At 66.8% G+C, this 20,498-nt stretch overlaps 6 protein-coding genes across 6 annotated transcripts; 5 read left to right on the top strand and 1 right to left on the bottom strand.

Moving 5' to 3' along the window:
• Positions 1-627: 627 nt before the first annotated feature.
• Positions 628-3,222, top strand: RHOBADRAFT_47436 (uncharacterized protein; the record flags this gene model as incomplete). Its single annotated transcript, XM_018414983.1, has 11 exons — positions 628-698; positions 810-1,076; positions 1,247-1,343; positions 1,410-1,499; positions 1,562-1,950; positions 2,019-2,161; positions 2,226-2,260; positions 2,355-2,456; positions 2,522-2,702; positions 2,858-2,985; positions 3,097-3,222. 11 exons carry the CDS (start codon positions 628-630, stop codon positions 3,220-3,222), a joined length of 1,629 nt encoding a protein of 542 aa, XP_018267781.1.
• Positions 3,223-3,971: 749 nt separating this feature from the next.
• Positions 3,972-6,655, top strand: RHOBADRAFT_67025 (uncharacterized protein). The gene is made up of 10 exons (XM_018419156.1): positions 3,972-4,139; positions 4,237-4,503; positions 4,674-4,770; positions 4,839-4,928; positions 4,988-5,376; positions 5,436-5,715; positions 5,779-5,821; positions 5,884-5,994; positions 6,107-6,261; positions 6,373-6,655. The coding sequence occupies exons 1-10, from the start codon at positions 4,069-4,071 to the stop codon at positions 6,496-6,498; spliced, it is 1,629 nt and encodes a 542-aa protein (XP_018267780.1). The 5' UTR covers positions 3,972-4,068; the 3' UTR covers positions 6,499-6,655.
• A 255-nt stretch (positions 6,656-6,910) lies between these two features.
• RHOBADRAFT_56352 (uncharacterized protein) lies at positions 6,911-8,760 on the bottom strand (the record flags this gene model as incomplete). Its single annotated transcript, XM_018418307.1, has 4 exons — positions 6,911-7,799; positions 7,869-8,258; positions 8,351-8,647; positions 8,712-8,760. The coding sequence occupies 4 exons, from the start codon at positions 8,758-8,760 to the stop codon at positions 6,994-6,996; spliced, it is 1,542 nt and encodes a 513-aa protein (XP_018267779.1). The 3' UTR covers positions 6,911-6,993.
• A 650-nt stretch (positions 8,761-9,410) lies between these two features.
• Positions 9,411-10,583, top strand: RHOBADRAFT_18994 (40s ribosomal protein s23; the record flags this gene model as incomplete). Its single annotated transcript, XM_018412462.1, has 5 exons — positions 9,411-9,470; positions 9,864-10,038; positions 10,148-10,209; positions 10,280-10,314; positions 10,394-10,583. Coding segments are annotated over 5 exons (522 nt in total), but the record flags the coding sequence as incomplete, so codon positions are not given.
• A 3,003-nt stretch (positions 10,584-13,586) lies between these two features.
• RHOBADRAFT_56351 (uncharacterized protein) lies at positions 13,587-17,223 on the top strand (the record flags this gene model as incomplete). Its single annotated transcript, XM_018418306.1, has 7 exons — positions 13,587-14,008; positions 14,133-14,147; positions 14,225-14,259; positions 14,324-14,935; positions 15,013-15,193; positions 15,280-15,619; positions 15,700-17,223. 7 exons carry the CDS (start codon positions 13,587-13,589, stop codon positions 17,221-17,223), a joined length of 3,129 nt encoding a protein of 1,042 aa, XP_018267777.1.
• Positions 17,224-17,554: 331 nt separating this feature from the next.
• RHOBADRAFT_56350 (uncharacterized protein) lies at positions 17,555-20,096 on the top strand (the record flags this gene model as incomplete). Its single annotated transcript, XM_018418305.1, has 10 exons — positions 17,555-17,632; positions 17,710-17,720; positions 17,782-17,968; positions 18,138-18,372; positions 18,477-18,666; positions 18,767-19,515; positions 19,589-19,738; positions 19,812-19,871; positions 19,951-19,961; positions 20,024-20,096. The coding sequence occupies 10 exons, from the start codon at positions 17,555-17,557 to the stop codon at positions 20,033-20,035; spliced, it is 1,683 nt and encodes a 560-aa protein (XP_018267776.1). The 3' UTR covers positions 20,036-20,096.
• Positions 20,097-20,498: the final 402 nt, after the last annotated feature.

Below are 20,498 nucleotides of genomic sequence, written 5' to 3'. Positions count from 1 at the left end.
AAGGGGCGGGCTCGCTGTGCGCCATCGATTCGCCCCCACGGCATCTCGAGGACGCGCTCCATGCGGTGCGCAACGCTCGCGCGGGCTGCAGCACGAGGAGCTCAGGCCTCACGCGCACGGACCTCCTGCGCCGGCCGCTTCATGCGGCGCTCTGCTTGGTGGGTCGAGCTCGTACGGACGCGTGTGGGCACGCTTTTGGAAACCACGCTCGCGCTGCCTGTCGGCGCACTTGCGACCGATCGAGTCTGGGATCGCCCCGATGTCTTTTCGGCCAGGCACTTTCTCTCGACCTCGTTTCGAGCAAAAAAAAGCCGCTGTGGGCGCGGCGGTCGAGCCCCCTACTGTAGGCGTCGAGCAGGGACGGAGCCACATGGGCTCAGCCCCCACCGCGGTCAGTCGCCGGGGCCTTCGCGCTGCCCACAGCGCTGGAACGCCCGCCCTCAAGATTCCCCTCGTCGCGCCCCTCAAAAGCTCGCGCAGGCCCCAGCTTCCTCTCCTCTCCTTCATCTCCTTCACTCGCTCCCTCGCCTCCCCCCTCCCCCGTCTCTCGACACCGCCCAGCCCCGCCGTCCCGACCGGACGCTCTCTCGACACCGCTCTCCCCCTCCTCCTTCAACCAAACTCGCCATGGGTCAGCTCACCGGCACGGCCGACGTCAACGCCATCGAGGCGCCCGTCACCTGGAAGGCGTACATGATGTGCGTCCCCTGTCCTCAGCTCGAGACGAGCGCGAGCGCGCTAGTCGCGTCCGGGCGCGCCTCAACTTGAGAAGGTCGCCCGCTGACCTCTCGCCCTCGTCCCTCCTCTAGGTGCGCCTTTGCGTCGTTCGGCGGTATCTTCTTCGGTTACGACGCCGGATACATCAACGGTGTCGCTGCGTCGAAGCCGTTCATCGAGGCCATCATGGGCCCGGGCGTCGACGCCCTCTCGTCGTCCCGCTCGTCCCTCATCACCTCGATCCTCTCCGCCGGTACCTTCTTCGGCGCCATCATCGCCGGTGACCTTGCCGACATGCTCGGACGTCGCCCGACCATCATCGCCGGCTGCGGCATCTACTCGGCCGGTGTCGTGATCCAGTGCGTCCTCGTTTCCCTTCTTTCGGCTCGCGCCACCCAGGCAGGCGATGCAGCTCAGCGTGCAGCGATGCTGCACGTCTGCGAGCGTTGTGCGAGGACGTCTGCGAGATTCGCAGGCTCGAGTCGTCGAACGCGCACTGACCCTCCTCCTCGTCCTCCTCGTCCTCCAGGATGTTCGCCGCCTCTGCTCTCGCCACCATTGTCGTTGGTCGTCTTGTTGCTGGATTCGGCGTGGGCTTCGTCTCGGCCATCATCATTCTCTACATGGTCCGTTCCCGTTTTCGCTCTCTCTCGCGAGCTCGCGACCTGACCCGACCTCTTCTACCTCCGCAGTCCGAGATTTGCCCTCGCAAGGTTCGCGGTATGCTCGTCTCGGGCTACCAGTTCGCCATCACCATCGGCATCATGCTCGCGTCCATCGTCGTACGTCTCTCGAGCCTGCCTCACTTCGACCTTCCCAAACTGACTTTTCGCCCTCCTCGCAGTGCAACTACACCAAGGACCGCGCCGACTCGGGCTCGTACCGCATCCCTATCGGCCTCCAGTTCGCGTGGGCCATCATCCTCGCGACCGGCCTGTTCCTCCTTCCCGACTCGCCGCGTTACTACGTTAAGCGCGGCCAGCTCGACAAGGCCCGCGACACGCTCGTCCGCCTCCGTGGCCAGGCGCCCACCTCGCAGTACATCGAGGTCGAGCTCGCCGAGATTGTCGCCAACGCCGAGATCGAGGCGGCCGCCATCCCCACCAACTCGTGGTTCGCGTCGTGGAAGGCCTGCTTCACGGGCTCGATCTGGTCGGCGCAGTCGAACCTGCGCCGCACGATCCTCGGTACCTCGCTCCAGATGATGCAGCAGTGGACCGGCGTCAACTTCATGTGCGCCCCATTCTCTCTCTGGCTCTCGGCGCCGCCACCGTCGCTGACCGTCTCTCCCCCTTCCTCAGCTTCTACTACTCGACCGCCTTCCTCACCTCGACTGGCGCCATCTCGGACCCGTTCCTCACCTCGATGATCTTCACCATCGTCAACGTTTGCTCGACCCCGATCTCGTTCTACACGGTCGAGCGCTTCGGTCGTCGTCCTCTCCGTACGTCCCGCCAGCCTTTTCTGCTTGAGACCTGCCTACTGACGGCCACCCCTCTCGCTCACAGTCATTTACGGTGCCCTCGGCATGCTCATCTGCCAGGTTGGTCGCCTTTCTTCACCTCTCGGTCGAGCGCACGGGCCCTCCCCGACTTGCGAAGGTCACTTTCTGACGATGCTTCTTCCGCCTCTCCCAGTTCATCATCGCCATCGTCGGCATTACCGTCGGCTTCAACAAGACCACGCTCAACGCTGCCGGTGAGACCGTCGCCAACAACATCGGCGCCGTCAACGCTCAGGTGCGCCTCGTCGCCCTTTCCTCTCCTTTTTGACCTCGATCCTGACTCGCCTGCTCCCCTCGCAGGTCGCCTTCATCGCCATCTTCATTTTCTTCTTCGCCTCGACCTGGGGCCCTGGCGCGTGGGTCCTCATCGGCGAGATCTTCCCCCTCCCGATCCGCTCGCGCGGCGTCGCCCTCTCGACGGCCTCGAACTGGCTGTGGAACACCATCATCGCCGTCATCACCCCGGAGATGGTCGGTACCGGTGCGTCAAGCTCTCTTCCTCTTTCTTTCGCGGGATCGGGTCTCGCTCTGCGGGATCCTCCTCTCGGGCCCGTGCGCCCTCTCTCGAACCTGCCGTCCACTCACTGACTTTCTGCGTCCCTGCCTACCTCCTTCCCCTCCCTTTCCCACCAACAGACAAGGGCAACATGAAGTCGTCGGTCTTCTTTGTCTGGGGCGGCCTGTGCACCTGCGCCTTCGTCTACGCCTACTTCCTCGTGCCCGAGACCAAGGGTCTCTCGCTCGAGCAGGTCGACCTCATGTTCGTACGTCGCGATTTCCTCGTTATTTCGGGGCTTCCTGGCGCTCTCACGAGTGCTGGGGAGCTTGCGGACCCTCCCGGACCCTCACTGACCTCTCTTCTCTTCCTCTCGCAGGCCGAGGTCACCCCGCGCAAGTCTGCTGCGTGGCGCCCGACCACCACCTTCGCCGCCGAGCAGGGCAAGGTCGGTGCCGAGGTCGACCACTTCGAGAAGAAGCGCTCGCTCGAGGACCAGGTCTAGCCTGCGCCTCTCCTCCCCCCTCTCTTCGTCATTTTCCCACCCACGCTCCTTCCGCACGCACTCTCTTAATCTCGTTCCTTCCTCCTGGGTTGTCTCTGCGTAGCTTTCTGTCACGGTGCGCAACGAAGCGCATGTTCCCCTTCTCCTCGCGCTCAGTCCGGCTCGAGAGCAGGCCCCGTCCATGGTCGAGGAGAGATTCGCCTGCCTTTTCGACGGGACCAGCTCGGCTCTGCAAGTGTTCTGCTCTCGAAAGTGCGTAACGCGAGAGCGATCAACGCGCGCTGCGGTACAGAGCACCACTTCTCCTCGGTGAGCGACCCGTCCTCCCTCCTCCTCCTCGAGCGACCTCGTTCTGACCTCGCCTCGGGGCGTAACGCGCAGGTTTCGTCCACCTGGTCACCTTTCAGCCACGCCGGCCCTGCGAGCGGCGTCGCAGAGCCGTGGGGGCCGGCCAACGTAGTTGGCGCCGTCAGTTTGAATCAAAATCGCGATCAGCCGGCTCTCCCCTGCCGGCCACCTCCACCTCGGTGTCGCTGTTTTGGGCGCATTGACACAGGCGGCGCGAGCTCTCGACCGGTGGCCTCGGTGTCCGGTCTGGAGCCCGCGTGGAGGACGACATGGGGGCCAGCCGCAACGAGGAGATCCGGCAGATCCGCCGACCAACGAGCCTGGAGCCGCGAGGTGGTCTCCTCAAAGGGCGCGCTGGCCCCAGCCTCGCTCTCCTTCTTTCTCCTCACTCTCGTCAACCCTCCTCGTCCCCGTCTCTCGACACCGCCTCGTCCTCCCCGTCCTCGCGACCCCCTCTCTCGACACCGTCTTCCCCCTCCTCCTTCAACCAAACTCGCCATGGGCCAGCTCACCGGCACGGCCGATGTCAACGCCATCGAGGCTCCCGTCACCTGGAAGGCGTACCTGATGTGAGTTGCGCACTGTCTCCCAACTGGTTCTCGAAGCGGCCGACGAGCCGCGGCTCGAGAGCGACGCTGACCCTGCCTGCCTCCCTCTGCGCTACAGGTGCGCGTTCGCGTCGTTCGGCGGCATCTTCTTCGGCTACGACTCGGGCTACATCAACGGTGTCGCCGCGTCCAAGGAGTTCATCGAGGCGATCATGGGTCCGGGCGCGACGGAGCTGTCGTCCTCGCGGTCGTCGCTCATCACTTCGATCCTGTCGGCGGGCACCTTCTTCGGTGCTCTCATCGCTGGTGACCTCGCCGACATGATGGGACGTCGCCCGACCATCATTGCCGGCTGCGGCATCTACGTCGCCGGCGTTGTCATCCAGTGCGTCCTCGTTTCCCTTTTTTCGGCTCGCGCCACCCGGGCAGGCGATGCAGCTCAGCGGGCAGCAGCGCTGCACGTCTGCGAGCGTCGTGCGAGGGCGTCTGCGAGACTCGCAGGCTCGAGTCGTCGAACGCGCCCTGACCCTCCTCCTCGTCCTCCTCGTCCTCCAGGATGTTCGCCGCGTCTGCTCTCGCCACCATCGTCGTTGGTCGTCTTGTTGCTGGATTCGGCGTGGGCTTCGTCTCGGCCATCATCATTCTCTACATGGTCCGTTCCCATTTTCGCGCTCTCTCGAGCGAGCTCGCGACCTGACCCGACCTCTTCTACCTCCTCAGTCCGAGATCTGCCCTCGCAAGGTTCGCGGTATGCTCGTCTCGGGCTACCAGTTCGCCATCACCATCGGCATCATGCTCGCGTCCATCGTCGTACGTCTCTCGAGCCTGCCCCACTTCGACCTTCCCAAACTGACTTTCCGCCCTCGCAGTGCAACTACACCAAGGACCGTCCCGACTCGGGCTCGTACCGCATCCCTATCGGCCTCCAGTTCGCGTGGGGCATCATCCTCGCCGTTGGCCTGTTCCTCCTCCCGGACTCGCCCCGTTACTTCGTCCGCAAGGGTCAGCTCGACAAGGCCCGCGACACCCTCGTCCGCCTTCGTGGCCAGGCGCCCACCTCGCAGTACATCGAGGTCGAGCTCGCCGAGATTGTCGCCAACGCCGAGATCGAGGCGGCCGCCATCCCGACTCGCTCGTGGTACGGCTCGTGGAGGGCCTGCTTCACCGGCTCGGTCTTTGACGCGCGCTCCAACCTTCGTCGCACGATCCTCGGCACCTCGCTCCAGATGATGCAGCAGTGGACCGGCGTCAACTTCATGTGCGCTCCAGTTCTCTTCTCCTCGTCGACGTCGTCGCTGACCCAGCTTGCGCCCGCAGCTTCTACTACTCGACCGCCTTCCTCAAGTCGACCGGCACCATCTCGGACCCGTTCCTTACCTCCATGATCTTCACCATCGTCAACGTCTGCTCGACCCCGATCTCGTTCTACACGGTCGAGAAGTTCGGCCGCCGTCCCCTCCTCATTTACGGTGCCGGCGCGATGATGGTGTGCCAGTTCATCATCGCCATCGTCGGTGTCACCGTCGGCTTCAACAAGACGGCGCTCAACGCCGCCGGCGAGTCGATCGCCCAGAACACCGGCGCCGTCAACGCTCAGGTGCGCTCGCTCCTCCTTTTCGCGGCCTCGTCTTCCCTCACTCACCTTTCTTGCTCGCGACAGGTCGCCTTCATCGCCATCTTCATCTTCTTCTTTGCCTCGACCTGTACGTCCTCTCGGCTCCTAATGATCGTCGCCGAGCCGCACTGACCCGGCTCGTCTTTGCAGGGGGTCCGGGCGCCTGGGTCCTCATCGGCGAGATCTTCCCGCTCCCGATTCGCTCGCGCGGTGTCGCACTCTCGACTGCGTCCAACTGGCTGTGGAACACCATCATCGCCGGTGCGTTATCCCTTTCCCTCCTCGTTGTCACGCCCGTCCTGCCCCGCCGCGGTCCTTGGTGTTCTCAAGTCGCCGTTCCTGACCCGGCCCTCGCCTCCTCGCCCTCTCACAGTCATCACGCCGTACATGGTCAACGAGAACCGCGGCGACCTCAAGTCGTCGGTCTTCTTCGTCTGGGGCGGCCTTTGCACTTGCGCCTTCGTCTACGCCTACTTCCTCGTGCCCGAGACCAAGGGTCTCTCTCTCGAGCAGGTAGACCAGATGTTCGTGCGTCGCGATTTCCTTGTTATTTTGGGGCTTCCTGGCGCTCTCCTGAGTGCTGGGGAGCTTGCGGACCCTCCCGGACCCTCACTGACCTTCCTTCTCTTCCTCTCGCAGGCCGAGGTCACCCCGCGCAAGTCTGCTGCGTGGCGCCCGACCACCACCTTCGCCGCCGAGCAGGGCAAGGTCGGCGCCGAGGTCGACCACTTCGAGAAGAAGCGCTCGCTCGAGGAGCACGCTTGAGCCCCTCCCTCCCCTACCCTCCTTCTTCACGACGCACTCGTTTAATCTCGTTCTTTCCTCGGGTTGTCTCTGCGTGTCCATCCTGTCTAGGTACTCTTCTGTCTTTGTGCGACGCTCTCACGAGCTTGCGAGCAATGCAGCATCTGTCTCCCTCTCCCTCGCGATTTGAGAAGGCCGAGTCGGCACATTCTCCGACAGAGCCGCACACGCCTGAGCAGCTGTAGATGACGCCCTGAGAGCTGAGAGCTGAGAGCTGCAGCACCACGTCCCTCGACCGCGAAAGCCAGCGAGAAAGGCGTCGACCGCGACCAGGACAGGCCGAGCCAGCTCTCGCTCTCCTGACTCCTTCTCGACGGAAGGACGGGCGGCGCAACAGGCTGCACGAGCACGAGAAGGGAAGACAGAGACGCTCGAGAGGAGATAAAGTCGTGCAGTGCAAGCTGACGAGCCGAGGGCTCCTCCTCGTCCCGCTCCTCGCCCGACAACCTCGTCCACCTAATCGCTCAAGTCCGGGTCCTCCTCGGCCCTGCGCTTCTTGAACGCCGCCCGTTGTCCCCACCCCTTGTCTCCCGCCGGCTCGTCCGGCTCGGCGCGCACGAGCTCGAACTCCCACGTCCGAATCGGCGCCTTGTCCTCCTTGCCGACCTTGGCCGCACTCGCTCCAGCTCCCGCACCTCCTCCTGCACCGGCGCCGCTCGACGCACCCGGAATGGCACCGACGGCGGCGCCGAGCTTCTTGCCCTTGCGCTCGCGCGCCGTCAAGACGAGGTCGTCGTTGCTCCTGCTGCTCTTGGCCTCGTCGAACCCGATCGTGCGGCGGTGCTCGTACCCCTCCCACCGCGCCGGGTCGAACGCCCAGCTGCGCACGGTGCGGTAGTTGGGCTGGAGCTGGGTGCGGCCGCCCTTGAGGGCGTGGGCGGGCAGGATCGACGGGAGGAGGAGCGGGCCCTTGGTCGCGAGCTGGGTCGGGAGCCACAGCGAGTACGGGGCGTTGGTGCGCAGCGTGAGGAGGATCGTGCCGCGGGTCGTTGGCGGGGGCGGCTCGAGGAGGACGGGCGCGTCGAGCGGGTCGCCGTTCGAGTCGACGAGGAGGTCCTCGACGTCGTCGCGGTCGAGGTCGTCGTCGTCGCGCAGGCCGCCGAGGTCGGCGCTGTCGGCCTCGAGCGCACGCTTGGCCGCCTTGGAGAGACCTGGAGCGCGAGAGGTGCCGCGGCGGAGGACGGTCGCCGCCGAGCGGTAAAAGTCGATGAGGAGCGTCTGGTTGAGGCGCACGTTGCGGTTCTGGTCGGTGACGCCCTGGCCTGCAGACGTCGAGACTGGTCAGAAGAGCTGCGCACAAGTCGAGTTCGAGAGAGACGAGGGCGACGCACCGATGTGCGGAAAGTTGAACACGACCTTGTCGAACCCGGCGCCCTCGTCGAGCCCGCGCAGCTCGCGCTCGGCGCCCTTGCCCTTGCCCTTGCCGAGCCCGCCGCACTCGCGCACGTCCTTGTACTCTTCGAGCTTGGTCGCGTCGATGCCGAACAGGACGGTGGCGCCCGCAGCTCGGAGCGCGTCGACGTGCGTCGCCAGGTCGGGGTACTTTTCAGCGGCGGTCGCCTCAGTGTCGAAGGCGGTGCAGCACAGGAGGGACGGCGTGACGAGCGGGACGGGCGCGGTGACGGGCTTGTCGGTAGAGGAGGAGGAGGACGCCGCTGCTGCTGCTGCGGCGGCGGCGGTCGAGAGAGGGAGGAGGAGCGAGTGGGCGAACGAGAAGTTGCCTGCGCGAAAGAGAGGCGGGTCAGGCTCTTGCCGTTGACGCCGTGCAACGTGCACGGGTGTCTGAACAGGAAAGAGAGAAAGTGGGACGCACCCTCGCCGACGAGAAGGACGCGCTCGCCCCGGCGGAACGGCTGCACGCTGTCGCGCGCCGCCTGCTGCGCGCCCTCGCCTGGGCCGGCCTTGCCCGCCGCCGCTCCTGCGTCGCCTGCCGCCGCACCCTCGTGGCTGAGCCTGCGCTTCTTGAGGGACGCGGCGCGACCTGCTCCACCTGGACCCGCTCCGCCGGCGATGATCTTGGCCTTGACGGCCTTCTGCCGGGCCTCCTCGGCTTGACGGGCGCGTTCTTCGTGTGCGCGCTTGGCGGCGACGGCCTGCTGGCCAGAGAGGGCTGCGGGAGGGGCGAGTGAGCTGGACGAGCGCGACGAGGAGAGTTGGACGAGAGGGCGACGGACCTTTTGCGAGCTTGCCCTTGACCTTGACGGCCTTTGCGTGCTTGGGCATGGCGGCTGGTGGAGAGCCTGACCGAGTCTAGCGGTGTGCGGACAACGAGAGGAGCGACCAAGCTGGCTCGAGATGAAGCTCAGAGCGGGCGAGTGGGGAACTCTCGCAGGGCAGGGCAAGGTTGGACGTGTGGTGTGCAGCAGAGTGTAGTCGTTGCAGTCGAATCAGTCCTAGTAGAGCCAGAGCGAGTCGAGAGGGGCGGAGTCTCTGACTTTGAGCGCGACCAGAGACGAGAGCTCGCCTGCGGCCGACTGTCCCGCCTTGTCCTCGTACCGCCGCTCAACATGGGCAAGTCCAGCTCCGTTGCACCTCAACAGCACCTGCACCCGCTCCCCCGCTCCCCCCCTGTCCAACACCCAGCCCGCCACCGTTGGCCGTCGTCGCCAGAGCCGCCCTCCGACCTCGAAAACCCTGCGGCACCTCGACCTCGCCCGCCAACCCGACTAGCACGCCACCTGAGCGGGTGCCGGTGCTTAGGATCCCGAGGGGAACCTGTGCGAGATCGAACGAACTGACCATCGTCTCTGTATCCTCCCTGCAACCCGCGCCGCCGCCCTCGATCCACCTCCGCAGGATCCTGCAAGGTCCGTCCCGCCCTCTCCCTCGGCCGCTCCTCGACTCGAGTCGGTAACTGACTCGCTCCCACCCTACAGCCTCGTGGTCTCCTCGCCGGCCGCAAGCTCCGCGACGACCGCCGCGACAACCGCTGGGTGAGCCGCCCGCTCCCTCGCCGTCTTCGGCTCGGGCGCATTGGGGGAGACGAGTGGGGGACGAGAGGGCCGAGGCGTCGGAGGAAGGAGCACAGCGGCGGAGCAGGGCGGTGGACCGGACTGGGAGGACGCGAGGGCGACGAGCCGTCGGCGCAACCTCACCCACCTGCGTCCTTCCCCTCGACATCCTACGACACGCCCTCAACCGCGCCCTCGAGGCTGCGACGGCCCTCGACGACCTCCCCTGCGACACGCCACCATCCCCTCGCCCGTTCGCCGCGCGTCGTGCCGCCGATCCGCTCTGTCCAAGCCCGGATCTCGCCGTTCGGCCGGAACAGCCCCGACCACGCACAATCGCAGTCTTACTGACCCTCGCCCTTGTTCCTTCCACAGGCCGACAAGAACTACAAGAAGCGTGCTCTCGGCACCGCTTACCGTTCGTCGCCCACCGGTGGCTCGTCGCACGCCAAGGGCATCGTCCTCGAGAAGGTCGGTGTTGAGGCCAAGCAGCCCAACTCGGCCATTCGCAAGTGTGTCCGCGTTCAGCTCATCAAGAACGGCAAGAAGGGTGCGTCGTCGCTCGCTCTCCTCTCGGGTCGCGCCGGCTCGGCGGCGACTCGCCGCCTCGAGACAGACTTGGCCTGACCGCGCCTCTCTCTCTCTCGCTCCCTGCGCAGTCACCGCCTTCGTCCCGAACGACGGTTGCCTCAACTTTGTTGACGAGAACGACGAGGTCCTGGTGCGTCGCCGTCGCCGACTCGTCCGCTCGCCGTTGTCCCCGTCCTCACCTCTCTCTCGTCCCTCTCCAGATCTCGGGCTTCGGTCGCAAGGGCAAGGCCAAGGGGTGCGTCTCACGCTTTCTCTTCGAGCGCGAGTCGTCAACGAGCCGTTTCTGACCGTCGCCGTACCCGACCTCCTCGCAGTGACATCCCCGGTGTCCGCTTCAAGGTCGTCAAGGTCTCGGGCGTTGGTCTCCTTGCTCTCTGGAAGGAGAAGAAGGAGAAGCCCCGTTCGGTGAGTCTGATGCCGCCGTGCCGCCCCGCACTCGGTCGCCGTCGCCCTTCGAGAACCTCACTGACCTCCTCCCACCTCCCCTTCCTACCCTCGCAGTAAACATTTCGAGCTTCTACTCGAGCGACGTCGTACCCCATCCCTACACCCCGGCGGCGGCGTCTGTGCAACGATCTGGCGGTCTCTTCCTGGCGGAACCAACATCTCTCGGCGGCGTGCGAGCGGTGGCGAGGCGCCCGCTACGGGGACGAGAGCTCGAGGGATCGGCACGAGAGTTCGAGAGGCTCGTCTGTGTTTGTGAGGAGAGGACAGCGCTGCCTGCTCGTCGGCGCGCCTTGCGCTCGCTCGGACCTCTCCTTGCGCCGCCCCGAGACTGCGTCGACGGCTGTACCGCTTCCGCCATCTCGGTGTGCTCGACCCTCGGCGTGATCGTCGAGCCACCGAGCGCATCGCTCGACGTTGTTCCGTGACCGAGGCGAGGCGCGAGCGGCGAGGACAAAGGCTCTCTGCGGCCCTTGTCCTCCTCCTTCTCACCTCGACGGCTCTCGCCTCCTCGCGCTTCGGTTCTCTTGCTGTCTCTCGTCTCGTCTCGCCCTTCGTTACAGCAGCGCCGGTCGCTGCTTCGCCCGTCTCGCGTCGTTCGTCCACCGCATCGCATTCCTAGCAACCTCGTCTCGCAACCTCGCAAACCCCTCGCAACTCGCCCTCTTCCTCTTGTCGCCGGTCGACGCTATACCACCTCGCATCCACAACTCGCACCGCATCCCTCGATACCAACCGCGCCGACACCGCAGGATGAAGTTCACCCTGCCTACCGTCTACTTCCTCTCGCTCAACGGCCTGCGGGTCCTGAGCGTCGTCGCTATCGGCCTCGTCTTTGCTGCTGAGATCTGCACGATCAACTTGTGCGTCCCCTCTTGCACCCGTCTGAGGAGTATTGGGCGGCGAGCTGACACGTTGAGCATGCGCGCAGCGACGTCAAGGAGCTGCACGCGGTCCAAGCGGCCAAGGCGACGCCGTCCACCACCGCCTCGACGTACATCGTCCGCCGCGCAGTCGAGCACATCGCCCCGACCGCACCACCCTCCGTCAGCCCTGTCGCGCCGCGCTCGCCGTCCAACCGGCTCGAGAAGGTCCACCGCCGATTGCAGCGCCGGCTCGGATCAGACGCCTCGCACGCCTCGCACGCCTCGCCCGTCGAGCTCGTCAAGCGCGAGCCCGTCGAGTCGAGCTCGTCGCTCATCGGCGACGACGGCGAGGCCGCCGCAGCGTCGGCGTCGGCGGCGGCTCGAGCGCACACGACCTCGTCGGCGAGCACGAGGAGCGCGACCGCAAAGGCGAGCAAGACGAGCAGTGCCGCCAGTGTCACGGCGACGAGCACGGCGGTTGAGGGGGACGAGAGAGAGGAGGTCGCTGGCGGGTGCACGTACGTCGGGTCGACAAGCATCCCGAGGGGTCCGGGCGGCGCGCTCTTCTCAACGCTCGAGCGCATCTTTGCCGGTCCGTCCTCTCTTCCTCTTCTCCCACATCCAAGCCTGCACCTCAATCACCGTGAGCTGACCAACCGGGACGTCGCACGCAGGGTTCATCCTCCTCCTCGCCCTCGTCTCCGAGCTTCCCTTGCCCTTTCCGCCTCTCTCGCGCCCTGCCGTCCTCCTCGAGCGCTTCTGGATCGCCTTCTTCCCGCCGTTCGGCAACGAGTACGGCGTCGGCGTCCTCGGCGCCGTGCAGGTCTTTGTCGGCGCTCAGGTCCTGTCGCACTAGTGCGTCTCTCTCTCCCTTTCTCGAGGTCGTCGACAGACGAGCTGACTCTGCTCTCTCGACGGCGCGCAGCACGACCGGTTGGGTCCAAGTCTCGGCATGGCTCCTGTTCCTCGTCGGGATCCTCGACCTCCTCGTCGTGCGTCACATGCTCCCCCTCTCAGCTCGAGTCGCCCGCCTGACCTTCTTGCTCCTGCAGGGCCTCGCTCTCGGCTCGCGCGCCAAGGTCCTTCGCTCCCTCTCGCAAGACTCGACGACGCCGTCAGCCCTGCGCAAGCTTCGTCTGCAGCGCGAGGCCGAGCGTGCGCCGCACGACGAACACCACCACCAGGGCGGCGGCGGCGAGTGGCAAGAATTTGACCGCGAGCACCCTGTCGCCGCGCCGCCTCGTCCAGAGCGTCCTCAGCGACGCTCGATCCTCGAGACCGTCTTCCGCCGCACGCCCGCCGCAGAAGCCGACGCCGAGCCCGCCGACCGTGCGCACGAGCCGGCTGCGCCGAGGAGCAAGTCGCGCAACGGGCCCAACGGCATCGTCATCGGCGCGCCGAGGCCCATGGCGAGCAAGAAGGGTGTCGAGGTGAGCGTCGTCGTGCCGCCGCCGACGTACCAGTGCGGGCGCGAGTAGAAGGAGCAGGAGCCGTGAAACACAGACACTCTTTCGTTGCCTGTTCCTTCTCGCTCTCGGTCGAGAACGAGGCGTGACGAGCGAGTAGCATCGGCTTCTTTTCCGCTTCGGTCCAGAGTACAAGGAGCCGCCGCGAGAGGCTCGTCGCCGGGAGCGAGAGGCAGCGAAAGAGGGTCGACGCGTGCAGCCGCGTCGGTCGGTCGCCCGCACGCAGTGGCAGACCGGCGGCGCGGGGCCACAGCGTACGTGACGAAGTGACTGTACCAGATAGGGACGAAAGTCAAGCGAGAGCGCGCGCTCGAGCTGTCGCCTGCTCGAATCGCCAGCGGAAGCGGTCGAGCGAGGCTGGCCCGCCGCGAGAGCGCGTCTGTCGTCCGCAAAGCGGTCCGAAGCGAGCGTCGATTGCGATGGCAGGGCCAGATGTCCCGCCCACGCACGCCGGCGAGCTGCGGCTTCTCACGTGCCGCGGCTGGCGGATGAGGAGGAGGACGGAGGCGGGGGCGGCTCTTCGAGGGCCAAGCTCGCGCACACGCAGTTGAGGTGCAGCAGGTGCAGCATTCGAGCAGCAGCACACCCCTGCACGAGCTGTGGTGCGCTGGCGGTCGAGCATGGCAGAGATGAAGCTGGTCCCCCCGCGCTCTGCTCCGGACCGTCAGCTCGCCCTCGCTTGCAGCGCTCGATCCGGCACGAGCACGCAGTGCATGGCCACGCCGACCGCCATGGCACCGACTGGACGCACCACCGCCGCCAAGAAGCGTGCCGCCGCAGCTCCCCCTCCTGCCGGCTCCACCCCCGCACGACCTCGACGCGCCGCCAGCGACAAGAAGCAGGCCACCAAGGCCTCGCCGACCTCGACCAAGCCCAAGAAGCTCGCACCGGCCAGGGGCAAGCCGGCCGTCACCGCTGAGCCCGACCCGTCCGGCTCACCTCCCGACCTCGCGCCCGTCGGCGACAACACGGCGGCAAAGCCTCCCGCGACCGCCGCCGAGGCCGACACCGAGTCGGACAAGCCTCGACCGAGGTCGCCGCAGAAGACGGGACCGGCGCCGTCAAACCTCAAGTCGGACCAGGACGCCGACGAGTGCCCGGCGTGCAGCAGCACGAGCAAGGGCGACAGTGGGACTTGGGTCGAGTGCGACGAGTGCGTCCCAGTCTCTCTCCTCTCTTTCATACGGGCGAGGACCGGCGCGAGCGCTGCGCACCCCGTCCACGTCACTCTCCTCCCCGACCAGCGCGCTGACCCTCGCCCACGCCCACACTTGCAGGTGCGAGAAGTGGTAGTGCGTCACAGCGGCTCTCGGCGAACAAGGAGTACGGTCACGACGGTCAAACTGACTCACCCTCGCACCCGCTACAGTCACTGGACCTGCGTCGCGAGCACTTCTGCCGATTGTGCGTCCACCTCCATCCGTCTCCCTCTCGCGCCCCTCCCACTGACCTACCGCCTACCTCGCAGCTCCCGACAACATCGACAAGGCGAGTCTGTCGAGCCGGCCGCCGTACTCGCATCAGGCTCTGACCTTTCCCTTGCGCCCGCAGTGGTACTGCGCGTCCTGCGTCGCCGCGTCCGCCTCCTCGTCCACGCCCTTGCGCACGACCTACATCCTTTCCCCTCTCAGCTCCCTCGCATCGTCTCGTTCCAGCTCGCCTGCCCTCGCCAACGCGCCTCCCACGTCGTCCACTACCGCCTCGACCACCGCCAGTGCGCCACCCCCACCTCCCCCTGCGGCCGCTCCTCCCGCCGCCAGCGCCAACCTGCGCAAGTCGTCTCGCTCGACTCGAGCGCAGGGCATCGACTACGCCAACCTCGACGCGCACCTCCCGGCGTCGGTCGACCGTTGGTCGAGGACCATCTCGGCGCGCGAGGCCTCGGGCGCCATCGTCGACGGGTTCACGGGCGAGGGCGCGTTCAGGCGGTTCGAGGACGGGCACGAGTTGAGCCGCGAGGGAGACGAGTGGGTCTACGGCGACAAGGGCATGACGGAGCCGTTCGTCGTCGTCAAGGAGGACGGCCTCGGGCTCAAGATGCCGCGGCACCTCACGGTCAAGCAGGTCGCCGAGCTCGTCGGTGCGTCCCTGCTCTCGCCTTGCGTACCTCTTTCGACGCCCTGCGAACCTGCACCCTGACTCTCTCGCGCCTCGCAGGCCCCAAGACGCCGCTCGAGGTCATCGACTGCGCGTCGCAGTCGTCGCTCGCCAACTGGACGCTCGGGCAATGGGCCGACTACTACGAGGACCCGGGCCGCGACAAGGTCCGCAACGTCATCAGCCTCGAGGTGAGCGACTCGAGGCTCGGCGAGATGGTGACGGCGCCAGAGCTCGTCAGGTCCGTCTCCCCTTTCCCCCACCCGGACCCGTCTCTCCTCTCCTCTCCTCGGTCGCCCGTGACCTGACCCTCTCTCTCGTCCGCAGAAAACTCGACTGGGTCGACACGGTGTGGCCCGAGGACATGAAGGTGCCCGGGCAGTACCCGCGCGTCCAGAAGTACTGCCTCATGAGCGTGTCTCGTTGCTGGACCGACTGGCACGTCGACTTTGCCGGGTCGTCTGTCTTCTACCACGTCCTGCGCGGCGGCAAGACGTTCTTCTTCATCCGGCCGACGCCCGCCAACCTGCAGGCGTACGAGCAGTGGAGCGGCTCGTCCGAGCGCCAGGAGCAGACTTGGCTCGGCGACATGTGCGACCAGGTGTACCGCATGGACCTCGTCGAGGGCAACACGGCGTTCATCCCGACTGGCTGGATTCATGCCGTCGTGCGTCCCGCTCGTTCCCCTCTTCTCCTCTCCCGCGTCGACTCGTCGCCGACGTCCTCTCCCTTTGTTTTCTCCTGCAGTACACGCCGGCCGACTCGCTCGTCATCGGCGGCAACTTCCTGCACTCGCTCAACATCCCGACCCAGCTGCGCGTGTACAACATCGAGCTCGCGACCAAGGTGCCGCGCAAGTTCCGGTACCCGCACTTTGTCAAGCTCCTGTGGCTCGTCGGCAAGCACTACAACGAGCGCCTGTCGTCGCACCCGGCCGGCGAGCCCCTGCCGCTCCCGTTGCGCGCGCCGCGCGTCCTCGAGGGCCTCAAGGAGCTGTCGTCGTTCCTCATCGAGCAGACGACCCGCCTCGCCAAGGGCGCCCAGGTGTCGGCCGAGCGTCGCCGCCTCGCCAAGGAGAACATCCCGCACAAGAAGGTGCCCGACCCTGTGTGGCTCAGTCGCGAGCTGCGCAAGGTCGTCCTCCAGGCGCTCGGCGAGCCGCTCGACGCCGAGTGCTACTTCCCGCACGTCGCCCACATCGACGAGTCGGCCGACCACGCTCTCGCGCCGGGCAACAAGCGCAAGGCCGACTCGCCCCTCGAGCTCGACGCCAATGCCGCCCTCGCCGCGCTCAGCAGGGCCAACAAGGTCCGCCGCCCGTCCTCGTCGGCCGCCGTGCCCTCTTCCTCTTTGCCCGGCGCCGGCGCCTTCCCGGCCTACATGTCGCCGTCGCCATCCTCTGGAGCAGCAGACGCCGACGGCGAGATCATCGGGCGGCACACCCTGCCCGTCCAGACGGTGACCCGGACCGAGGAGCGCATCGACCCTCGAGGCGCGGCGGCCAAGAACGGTGCGCTCTCGTCCGAGGTGCGCGAGAGCCGCAGCACGGCGAGCGTCGTGCGTCGGTGGGAGCACGACCCGCTGGACTCGAGCGGCGCGGGCGGGCCCGTCGTCGAGACGCGCACCGTCATCACGATCGTCGAGCGCGTGCGGTTCCCGAGTGCGGCGCAGGCCAAGGTCCAGGCGCAGCAGCGTCGCGGCCAGTCGTTCGCGCCGCCGCCGCAACCCGAGCAGCACGCCGGGATCGGCCCGCCGGCGCCGTTGAGCGTGACGGCCATCCCGGGCACGCCGCTGCCGCACGTCGGCGCGACCAACCCGCAGCCGTACCAGCCGCACGGTTGGCCGTACCAGTACGAGCTGCTGCCCGCACCGAGCGGCGGCGGCGCATCGTCGAACGGCCTCCCGGCGCTGCCGTCGAGCGCGCTCGGCTCGGTCGGCGCCGTACCTCCTCCCGGCGCCATGCTCCCTCCCCCGGTCCCCTCGTCGCACCGCATCGCTCATGCACACCGCCCTCGCACGATCCCGTCCGCCGTCACGACGAGCGGCCTGGCGCACGGCCGCGGCGAGGGCCTGCCGACGCCGCCGCCGACGCTCGGTCCCGGCGCAGCTCGGCAGCAGCAGCACCAGTTCGTCTCGGCGTACCCGCCTCCGCCGGCGCTCCTGCCGGCGCCGCCGGGCTACTCGTCGACGCAGGGCGCGTACCCGCTGCCACTGCCGCTGCGCGGGCAGGCGCACGGGCCGTACGGCGGCGGTCGCGGGTCGGCGGCGTGAGGACGCGAGGGTGGACGGAGCGGGAGGGCATGTTGCGATCGGCGTGTTGTCTCTGGGTGTAGCTTGCGTGTCGCGCATGCGTGCGCGTGCATTTTATCTCTCTCTCGTTCTCACTTCCGCGGGCCCGAGTCGAACGAGTCGGGGTGGCGGTGCAGGAGAGCGAGGCGGGATCCTCGTCTTTCGTGCTCGCCGCTGCCACAGCTGTCTGCGCAGAGTACTGCACTGCCCGAGGCCAGCGTCAGGGCGAACCTGGTGCGAGAGCGAGAGGCCGAAACGACTCGGAGGTCGGGCTCCGCTCCCCGAGCTGCTCTTTGCTCTCTCGCTCAGCACGATGGCGGTCGACAAGACTACGTTCGCTCTCGCAAGAATGCTCAGCAGCGAGCTCGTCACCCTCCAGTCGGCCAAGACGGTGCGCTCCCTCTCTCTCTCCTCCCAGCTCGCCTCGTCGAGAGATGAGCCGCTCACCGACCGACCCTCGCCTTGCAGGCCGTCTTCTGGTACGCTCTACGTTCTCCACTCTCTATCGAGCCAAGCTGACCTAACCCCGCGCACCCCCAGGTACCTCATCTTGCGCAACTTCGTCCGCGCCGTGCGACACCTGCGCGCTCGCGGCCTCCTCACGGCCGCCCGCGAGGCCTACCTCGTCCTCGTGCGCAAGGGCTTCGCGTGCATGCTCCTCCTGCCCTCGGTCCGCAACAAGGTCCAGGGCGAGCTCGACCAGGTCACCCTCGACCTCGCCAGCAAGGTGCGCCTCCTTCTCCCCACCTCGCTTCCGATTCCCGACCCTTCCCTTCCTCGCCGTACCGGGCCCGTACACTCGACCAAGGCGCACCGTTCGCGACGTGCACATTCGGCGACCCGGGTCTGTGCCCCTCACTGACTCTCGACCTCCCTCCTCTGTCCCTCTCGTCCAGCTCGCGCCCAAGTTCCCCGACGCCCCGACCTACACCGCTCTCCCCGACAAGGGCCTCACCGCCGCCGACGTCTCGGCTGCACTCGCCAAGCTGAGCGACCTCCCGAGGACCGAGTGGGAGGGCGGACGCGTCTCGGGTGCAGTGTATCACGGCGGCAAGGACATGGGCGACATCTGGCGAGACGCCTTCTCTCGGTTCGAGGTGTCGAACCCGCTTCATGCCGACGTCTTCCCCGGTGCGTCCCCTCTTCCCAAAATACCCGCCATCCTCTTCTCGAGACGGCCATGTCGAACCCGGTCCCCCTCAGCTTGAGCCGCCGAGCTGACCCTCTCTTTGCAGGTGTGCGCAAGATGGACTCGGAGGTCGTCTCAATGTGTCTGTCGATGTATCGCGCGCCCCTGCCGGCGTCCGTCATCGACGACGGCGGCGCCGGCACGACCACGAGCGGCGGCACCGAGAGCATCCTCATGGCGTGCAAGGCGTACCGCGACCGTGCGAGGGCAGAGTTTGGCATCACCGAGCCCGAGATGTACGTCCCCTCGTCCCCCTTGCACCCGGTCCCGCGCCGCCGGCCGCCTTGAGCCCCTCGCAGGCGCCCGAGACTGACCCGGTCACTCTCCCTCGTGCAGGATCGTGCCAGTTTCAGTTCACGCCGCGTTCGGCAAGGCGGCCATGTACTTTGGCATCAAGATTCACCACATCCCGGTCGACAAGAAGACGCGCCAGGTCCAGATCGCCAAGGTCCGTCGCGCCATCAACGCCAACACGATCCTGCTCGTCGGCTCGGCGCCCAACTTCCCCGACGGCGCCATCGACGACATCAGCGCCCTGTCGGACCTCGCCGTCAAGTACCGCCTCGGCCTGCACGTCGACTGCTGCCTCGGCTCGTTCCTCGTCCCGTTCCTCGAGCGTGCCGGGTACCCGACCGTGCCGTTCGACTTTCGCGTCCCGGGCGTCACGTCCATCTCGTGTGACACGCACAAGTACGGCTTCAGCCCCAAGGGTTCGAGCTGCATCATGTACCGGTCCAAGTCGATCCGCAAGTACGCCTACTCGGTCACGACGACCTGGCCCGGCGGCGTGTACGCGACGCCGTCCATGTCGGGCTCTCGCCCGGGCGCCCTCATCGCCGGCGCGTGGGCGTCGCTCGTCCACATGGGCATCGACGGCTACACGCAGTCGTGCCGCGAGATCGTCGGCGCCGCCAAGCGCATCGCCGACGGCGTCCGCAAGGACTTTGCCGGCGACTTGTACGTCCTCGGCGACCCGCTCGTGAGCGTTGTGGCGTTCGGGAGCGTCACCGAGGGGCAGGGCAACGGCAAGGGGTGCGCGCCGATCTACGAGGTCGGCGACCGCATGAGCAAGATGGGCTGGCACCGTGCGCTCCCTGTTCCTCCCCCCTCTCTTCCTCTTCCTCGAGCCGATCCTGACGACGTTCTCCATGTCCACAGTCAACGCCCTGCAGGACCCGCCGGCGCTCCACATCGCCTGCACCCGCCTCACCGTGCCCGCCGTCGACGACTTTTTGCGCGACCTGCGCCTCGCCGTCGACGAGGTCAAGGCGCTCGAGGAGCCGGGCAAAGGCAGCATGGTCATGCTCTGTGCGTCCCTGCAACTCTCTCTCGTCGCTTCGGGCGTGCAGAAGAGCAGTACTGACACAGTTCGCGCGCGCAGATGGGCTCGGGACGGGCAGCGCGGTTGGCGGGCAGCTCATCGGCGAGATGGCGACTCGCTGTGCGTCCTCTTACCCCTCCCTCAGTTCCTTCTCTCGCTCTACAAAGCCCGAACTGACTCGTGCTCGATGCCGTTGCAGACATGGACGTCGTGCGTCGACTGCTCATCTCGATCTTGATCGTCAAGTTCCTGACCCTGCTCCTCGCCCGCAGCTGTACGCCTAGTTTGTGTAGCTCTCTGTCTCTCTCTCTCTCTTCTGTGCACCTGTATTTCCTTCAGATCCTGCACTCGACTGTCTGCGAGAGGCGTTCGTCGCGAGCGAGCCGAGGAAGCAGTAGCCGACGTGGCCGAAAGCGCTCCCGCCTCTCGCGATTGAACCGAGTAACTCGGTAGCTCGTCGATTCGTCCGACCGAGTCTGTGACGGCCAGGCTCGACGGTCAGAGACGCTGCATCACTCGCACGTTCCGGCTGTTGGTGACCTTCTCAAAGTCGCGCTCGCGCTCGTCGGTCTCGCTCGCTCTCTCGCTCTCGAGCAGCCCACAGTCCTCGAGATCAACGAGATCGTTGCACACAGCTACGCTCAAGCTCGCTCAGTCGTCCTCCTCGCTGGCCCTGCCCGTCACTCCTGCTCAATCCGCGGCCGCTCCCTCAACCTGAGCGTCGCCTCGACCATCTCCTGCAGCCCG

This window comes from Rhodotorula graminis (genome assembly GCF_001329695.1).
Source record: "Rhodotorula graminis WP1 unplaced genomic scaffold RHOBAscaffold_19, whole genome shotgun sequence".
NCBI classification, from domain to species: domain Eukaryota; kingdom Fungi; phylum Basidiomycota; class Microbotryomycetes; order Sporidiobolales; family Sporidiobolaceae; genus Rhodotorula; species Rhodotorula graminis.
This window is presented reverse-complemented; position numbering and strand designations above follow the sequence as displayed.